The 8414-nt window shown below is 40.7% G+C and overlaps 1 protein-coding gene across 1 annotated transcript in view; it reads left to right on the plus strand.

Moving 5' to 3' along the window:
- The window catches only part of BMERB1 (bMERB domain containing 1), a 46210-nt gene extending 39102 nt beyond the window's left edge, over positions 1-7108 (plus strand). The window contains exons 4-6 of the mRNA XM_040079473.2: positions 1053-1167; positions 2206-2288; positions 3686-7108. Coding sequence (XP_039935407.1) covers positions 1053-1167; positions 2206-2288; positions 3686-3798 — 311 coding nt within the window. The 3' untranslated portion in view covers positions 3799-7108. The remainder of the gene's footprint in view (positions 1-1052; positions 1168-2205; positions 2289-3685) is intronic.
- The last annotated feature ends 1306 nt before the right edge of the window (positions 7109-8414 follow it).

Raw genomic sequence — 8414 nt, forward strand, 5'->3', positions numbered from 1 at the left:
AAGAAAGAGCAGCAGGTTCTAAGCATTCTTTTTTTAAAATCTGCACTAAAAACAATTGTTTACAAGTGTCTGATTAATTTAGCTATTTAAAAATGTCTTATAACTTAAATCAGCAGACACAACACAGCTCAGGTGCATCAGACTGCAGGCAGCTCACTCTTCCCCCAGCTCTCACTACTGAATTGTGCAGTTCTCTGAACACAGTTCTACTGCCCAAACCCCGAAATCTTGATTTAATACAAAGTGTCTTCATAGCTGATGAAAATTTTCAGCTTCTTGGAGAAATATGTGAGCTTGGATTTGCCTCTGGCTTTCTCATCTCTGCTGCATTTGCTAGTTTTGAAGAGTTCTGTCTTAAATACATTTGCTTTATAGCCTGAAACGACAGCTCTGTAATCCCTAACATTTATGAGTTTTAGTTTGCAACAGGCACATCTTTCACGCCACAAAAATTGTTGCTTATAGATAACCTAGCCATTCCAGACTGGCCAATTGACAAGGACATATATTAATTACTCAGATTTTTGAAGTACAGGGAAAATAAACTTGCATTTATTTTTCCACATTTTACAGTTGATGCTATTTTTGAGGATTTGCAGCTCACCTGCCTTATCAGAGTAGGAAAAAAAGTGTTGTTTTCAACAGCCAAAGCTGTCTTGAAACACAGAGAAATAGTTCCCTTTGGTGTGATCTCCTTTCCCCTGAGGTCAAATGGAGTTCGTACATTGGATTTTAACAAAGCATCTTGAAATATTTTCTTGCCAAAGCTCTTAAAAAAAATTCCAAGCAATGTCTTGCAGAGTAATTGAGTATTAAAGCAGGCTTGGCAAACCCCCACAGAGCCTTCAGACCATTAAGCTGATCAGAGTCAACAGCAGCAAGTGAAGAGAGCAGAGGCAGTGACCCGGCTTGCTGGGGTTTTGGTGACTCAGGTCTGCAAATCCATTGACTTCAATCAGCAGTTGATTCTCAAACATCTGCAACGTCCTACACCACCCCCTCACACTCCCCAGAGCCCAAAGTAATACACTTTTTTCTCTGTTTTTGACCAGAAAAAGAAAAAACAAAGATGGAGAAGCAAAGAGAGGATGAACTGATTCAGAAGATTCATCGACTGGTACAAAAAAGAGATTTTCTTGTAGATGATGCAGAGGTGGAGAGATTACGGTAAGAACCAAGAGCAGCTGAACTTATTTAGTGACATTCCACTAGCCTAATAATACAATAGATTAAGTGACAAAACTTAAATCAACATTAATGGGAGAGAATTGGTCCTTTGAAACAACTTACCAAGTCAAAAGCCTCCTCCCTATTCCATAGGAAAAACATTAAAATTAGATTACTCTAATTCTGTGGCTCTTTATCCCATTAATGATTCGGTAATCTCATGAATAACAGTGAGCTTTGGTCTCTTCCTACCAGAAACAGTCTGGGCATTTACCATTTAAAAGGAAAGGATTTATGCTGCTACCAGGGAATTCCCTTGTCATAAGAAGTAGACATGAAATGGAATTCTACAAAGGAAATATTTGTAGACATTTAAAGACCTCCTTTTTTAATTGTTCGTGTTGTCAGTTCGATTACTGCTGTTCCCATCTTGCCATAGCAAAACAATACAAACAACAATTAACGAAACAACTAAAAAGCACTCAGTAGTACAGCCCTACCTAAGACATGAACAGGTTCTGAAGGGTTTCATCTCTGTAGCTCAGCCCAAAGTTGCAGTCTTCCTCCAAAGTTCACTTCCAGCACCCAAATCCAATCTTTTGTTTGAGATCAACACTCTACAAAGAGTCAGTTTTGCTCTTACTTCCCCTTCTTTCAGCAGTGAAGACTCAATCCATTTATCCAAAATGACAATATCTCCTCCAACACATTTGAATTCTAAGCAACATGGAGAGGATAAAGCAAAGCTTTTGCCAGAGTCCTGCAGCTGATCAAAGAGAGCTGGCCCAAGGCAGCAGCTGACAAGCAGCCTGAGCTAGAACTGAACCCAGAGCTCGCACTGAGCGTGCAAATCACAAAAGCCTCAGCAGCAGTTTTCATTTAGGCAAATATTTTGCTTTTTAATGAGCGGCAAAATTAAATGTTTCTAAAAATAGCAAAGAAGTTAATTGTTTACTAGTGACTTGATCTAGCTTTTACTGTCCCATTTACAGAGCAAACTGTCATTCCTCTAACATTTATTTTCCTTATTTTCACCAGGGAGAAAGAAGAAGACAGAGAGATGGCTGAGTTCCTTCGCACCAAGTTAAAACCCATAGACAAAGCAACACAGTCTCCTACCAGTGAGTTCTTAATCATTAAGAAAAAAAAAAAAAGAACAAAAGGAAAAACCCCAAAGACAACTGATTAAAAGAGCATTTTCACAGGGCAGCCTCTGGCAAAAGCTAGGTGAAGCCAGCTAGATCACCTAGAAACAGCACAGGGTGTCAGCAACTGCTGGCCACTTCAGATACCAGGTTACCTGTAAAAACTGAATTTCAGTCACCTCTGGCCACTTCAAAATTGCTCTGTATGTTTTAAATATGCAAAGTATATTTGTGTACACAGTGCCACAAGCTGTTTTTCTAAGCAGTTAGATTTTTATTAATAATTTTCCTATCTGTTTCTGCAAAAATAACTGAAAAAACCCTCTTCAGATCCACGCTTGAATATCTGAAACAAAGTTCACCTGTTTTACTGCAGTCGTGATGGAAGCTAGAGAAAAGACTGCAAACTTCCCCAGCTGACCCAAATTTCTTACATTTTACCATCAGAAATAGGCTTTTGAATCACCCCAGCCCAAACCACTTGTAGGCAGAATGGCCAACACTGGTTTCTGAGAGACTTAAGTGGATTGCATGACCCCTTGGAAGCTTTTAGCTGCAACTTTCAAACAGAACAGTCACAGCCACAGCAGGAGCTCTAGAAGTTCCCAGGTTGATTTTACACTCTCAGGCAGAGTCAAGTGAGAGCAGGTGCCCTTCTTAGAAAGGGACTTAGGTCCACCAGCTGCAGAGGTTTGTATCAAACATTCTGCCATTTTGCACAGATGAAGATCTTGCTCAGGAGTTCCCAGAGGCACTGGAGTGACTGTGAAGTTCAAGTACAAGGTTGAGAAGAGACATTGGAAGATGCATCACTAATTATTTATACCTCCTTAGTCACAGAGAGCATGACTCATCTCCTTTGTTAGTTTACTTTGTCATTGCTTTTAAATTCAGTTTGAGAGAGAAAAAGATTCTTTTCACCCTGAAAAAAGGAAAACCTACCTTTATCTTGTTCTCTTAATTACAACATCCAAGCCGATGAGAGAATAAATTCTAGCAATACTTTTGTGCTTCATCTCCTTTGTTGTTGGGAGTTAAACAGTGAAATGACTTTGTGAAAGGACCCATTATCTGACCCCATGGCTCTGAAGAGACTCCTGCCTTGAACCAGAGGCAAGTTCACCCTCCCTCTGAGATGTATGGATTCTTTAGCTCCTCTTGACACCCTTCCCTGAGGAGATAAGACTTTCTGAGCAGTTTCAAACCACAGATCAGCTCGGACACCACCAAAGTGTATTTTTTCAAACCCCAGCTGAAAAATTCAGGGTGGGTGGAGAGAGGATGGGAAAGGTTTGCACCCTTTAGAGCAGAAGCAGGAAGAAACAGTTGGAGCAGCTCTTGGTTCTAACGGTGTCCTGTTTTGAACATTGCAGGCAGCCCAGCAGAAAAGAAGGCAGAACCTCCTCCAAGCAAGCCCACCATTGCCAAGGCAGGGCTGGCAATTATTAAAGATTGTTGCGGGGCCACGCAGTGCAACATCATGTAGAGGCCTGGCCTCCCCACCCTGCTTGGCTTTTCAGTGTTTCCATTGGGTGGAACTGGAACTGAGGGGAACCAACAGCGTCCTGCTGAGGGAGGCAAGAGCAGCTGGCACAAGTGTGACCTATGGGCTGGACAATGGCAGGTTCTTCAGTGTTGCATGGATCACTCTACACGCATGCCTAAAAACAAAAGAAATCTATATAGTGGCTGTGCAGGGACCAGAAGAGATCTGCAGCAGAGTCAACGGAAAACACCCCCGTGACAGAGGTGAATGGCAAGGGGCTATAGTCTATCCACTATGGTGTAAAACAGCAATTTTAATAGGCTATAACTTTATACAAATGTCATACACTTCTCCCCCCTGTGACAAACTGCACTCAAAAAATCTCCAAATTATCCTATTTTGGCTACTTTTCAGAACAAAAGCCACAAGTAGCAATGCTATACATAGCACAACTGATAGAGGAGGCAACTGTAGGACAACTGATGTTGCATACAAAAAACCAAACTTGTGTGATGCTCAACTACTTTGCTGTGGAGTTTCATTTCAAATTCTTCCTAAAGAATGAGATAGTGACAAGGATGCTGCAAGTAGCTACAGATTTTTATATCCCACATGATATCCGAATTACTCAAGTCAAATTAATATTGCTTGCACCAGGGGAAATAAATCCCTGGCAAAGCTTTAGCAAAGCACAGCTACAGTAATCTGCAAATTGATGATGCAGTCCAAGGTTGTGTCACTTCTGTTTTAGATCTCCACCTCCCATGAAGTAAGAGAAATATTCACCCAGGGTTTTATCCATTTTTACAAGCTACATGCGGTAGGAGATTACACATCACTGAGAGATTGCTGGGAGAAGAACAGAAGATAAATTTTAACTAGTATTGAAACCGTGCTTAAAACAAGTATTAATTGTATATTTTGTGACTAAAAGAAATATAAACTATCCATTAAAAAGCATAGGAAGACACAAGACACCCAAGTCAAATTGGCCACAAGACAAATGTACAGATACAGAAGTAGGTATTTGTGGCAAGAAGATCCCATTCTATATAAAATGGGTTTAAAATTAAGGGAAATGCAGAAATACTTGTCTGTGTTTCACCATTAAGTGTGTTTCTGGTCTCTATGCAGATTAAGCCTTGTGGAATCTAATATCTTTATATTAGCTGTCAGTAGCTGGTTTGTCTGTGTGATGGTATTCCATATAAACGTACTGTGATAGGTGTAAATAGTAAAATAAATGTACATGGAACTAGTGTGACAATCTCAGGCTTAGAAATAACAAAAGATAGCAAAAAGTTCCTAAAATAACGTTTTGCAAAAAGGAACTTCCATTTTGTGAAGCCAGCCAAGTGAAGTGTGTGCTTATATACCAAGGAACCACAGTATAGGAAAGGAGAAAAAATTAACAGCAGTTACCCCAAAAGGATAAACAGTTATTTTTTTAGAGAGAAAAAATATCTTATTAAGGTTGAAGGCAATAGACACCACCTAAAGTGACTCAGACTGTTCTTATACAAACAAAACCTAATCCCTAGCACTGGCTGATTTAGTGAAAAACACTTGCATTTCCAGAATAATTTCAGTATTGCAGACTCACTTGAGACAAAGAGCCAACATCACTAGGTACCTTAAGTTTTAAGGATCAAAGAGGTAAAAACACAAAAGGTTTCCACTAAGACATGAAGCACTTTAATTACCTTGACCAAAGAAGCAGGAAAGAGAACAAAGGCTGACTCCCACGTACGGTTATTGCATCCTTGTTGAGACATCCACCACCACAGTGAGCTCTGTGGCTGTTAAAATCTGTACTGGTGTGGGTTGAACTCTGCACGGCACCTGTGTACATGAACACAGGTGTGGGGAAAACTGCTTTTAGGGGAGAGAATACACACAGGAGGGAAAGAAACGCCCCTTTGGCTTCTTGTAAAATGCCACAGCCTCTTGCTGGCACCCAGTTAAGACGTCAGGAATTGTCAGTATCTTCAGACAAGAGGCAGGTGTTCAGTGTCATTAATAAAAGCAAAAGGAAGCCGGGGAAAAAGCTGTAGTGAAGCACCAAACCTTAAACCTCAGGAGAATCAGTGAATGCCACTAATAAAGGGTCCAGAAGGACTTTGCACATGGTTTTTAAGGCCTGGGGTGACTTCTGCACTTCAGTGTTTAACCTGGGCTGTGCTGATGATTAGGGTGATCCCTACAGGCTGCGCAGAATCCACAGGCACTTGGGAATAAAGTGAAATGAGTACAGTGTAGGTGTCCATGAAAAAATTTCATTAGCAAGAAACAGACATTCCTGGGAAAGAACACTCATGACCAGGCTACAGTGCCATCTCCTTTAATTAAAAACAAGAAGAAACACAGCAAGCAGGAATTTGCAATATTCTTACAGATAAGCACTGGCAACCAGTGCCCCCAAAGGGACTTGAACTCCACCAGTGTTAATGAGAGTGAACTTCATTTTCAGAAGTTCTAGCTTGGCTCAAGCTGGAAGGTTTTTTATATGCCAGTTTTTGTTTTTAATCAGCAAGTACTTCATTTCTGTGTTTCTTTGGGTGGGTTTGAACAGCTTGCCTGCAGTGCACAAGTGGTTCCTTCAGAAGTGGGTCAGTGATGCTGCTTAGCAATAAAGTCCTGAGTTTTTTAGACTGTAAGGTCAGATTCCCAACTGTGTTCGACACTGGTTTAGTGTTGCCTATCTAGAACACAGCAGAGCCCTTATGGCTGATGTCAAAGCTAATGGCTGCAATTAAACAATTTAAACTTAGGAAGGATTAAAGTGTAAAAATATTGACCCTAATTTTTAAAAACCAGACTAAAGCACTGAATATCCCAAGAACCAGGGGCTTTGTTACTTCATGATCCTGTGAGCACGACCCATTGTACAATCCCCAAATATAAAATCAGCAGAGTATCAGACAAGTACCTTTAGGTGACTATGTGGAGTAACTGGCATCAGTTCAGAGTTGATTTTCAGATATCAGTCACTGTCAGCAGAGAGGGACATTGACTGATTGAAGCACCCAATATCTCTTCTGGAAATCCGGGCTATTTATCACTTCAGAAAGAAGGCAAGGCATTGGAAAAGGAAGAATGTGTGGAAGAATGTGTAAGGTGGATTTGACACACAAACATGACTGTGCTTGGGAAAGGATCTTGGCCTACTGAGAAAAACGAAAGCGCTGAAGTGCTATTTGTACAAATCACCAATTCCACCAGCAAATGGTTCTCTTGTACCTTCCCCTAGGCCTACTGAATCTCTTCCAAGTTAAACATATTTCCGAATAAACTAAGCTGCTGTGTTATACTAAGCCTTTGTTTCTTCCTGTTAGTGAAGGAAAAGTTGGTTGTGGAGTGGAATGGGATGCACTTCCTATACTCCTACCCTTTTCAAAAAGAATAAGGTTACTATTCTGCACAAAAGGAGTAGGGGTAAGTTAGAGATGCTACTCAAATAAAGGATTTTCTTACTGAATAAAAGAAAACCCACCAAAAAATCCAATCTCATTATGCTCCCAGATGATGTTGGACCCTCACTACAGCCCAGAGCCTGCACAGGTTAGAGATAGGTCCCAGCCCTACACTGAAAATATAATGGTCCCAACACATCTGAGTATCAAAAGAATTGCCAGAACAAAAGGGCCACAGTGTTACTGAAATGAACAAAAAATCCTCCTCCACCCCAGCATAAGTGCTGCCATTATCAAAGTGCAGCTTGTTTCACATGATCCCATCCATCCCAGGCAAGCAGGCTGCTTTCAAACAGGATCATAGCAAAAATATTACTTAAAAGTCAAATCTTCCTCTCTTCCATGTGCACAAACACTTCCATGGGATCCTGAGAACACCCAAGCAGCTGAGCCTGGATCCTGACAGCCTCGGCGGCAACTGGGTCTCAGAGAAGAGTGAGGAGGGGTCTCACAGGAGATCTCTCACATTTAAGTTTGCTTTTTTACAGCCTTTGTTTCTTAATGAGAGGCAGTTTTCAGCAACAACACTTCATGGGAGATTGAAAGAATTGTGGTAAGACACCAAGAGAGGCTTAAACTGATACCTAAAAAGTAAATCTCATCAGTTACAGACATCAGTGGATTTTAACTGGCTTGATCACAAAACCAGAGATGACTGCAGCTAGTGTCAAGTTTCTTGCAGCCAATTACCTCACCCCATCTACACCAAGAGAAGAGTTGTTTTTTTTCTCCTTCATGACAGAACAGCTCCTCTGGCAGGATGCAATCCTTCACTTTTGAATTCAATAACTGAAAGACTGACTTGAAACTTGAGCCATGGCGTGACATGTGAGAGTACTTTGACAGCCATGTCAAAAAATGCTCAACTAACACCCTGAAGTGGCATTTCAGAAACTTCTTGTAAAATGCCATTCTCTATTTAGCTCAATCTGCTTTCTGTAGCATACATATAGCACTACAAGCCATGTTAATAATCACTTGAATTAGGATTTTTTTCTGTCTTTATCCACCTAAATAATACTAAACAAGAATAGTCATGCAGGAAGGAATACAGCATTAAAAGTAATGCTTGCTAGAAAAATGCTATTAATAGGAGTTAAACCGTAGCCCACCATGGAACTAGTCAGTCCTGCTACATTATGG

The sequence above is a fragment of the Hirundo rustica genome, chromosome 15, assembly GCF_015227805.2.
Source record: "Hirundo rustica isolate bHirRus1 chromosome 15, bHirRus1.pri.v3, whole genome shotgun sequence".
Classification (NCBI taxonomy): Eukaryota; Metazoa; Chordata; class Aves; order Passeriformes; family Hirundinidae; genus Hirundo; species Hirundo rustica.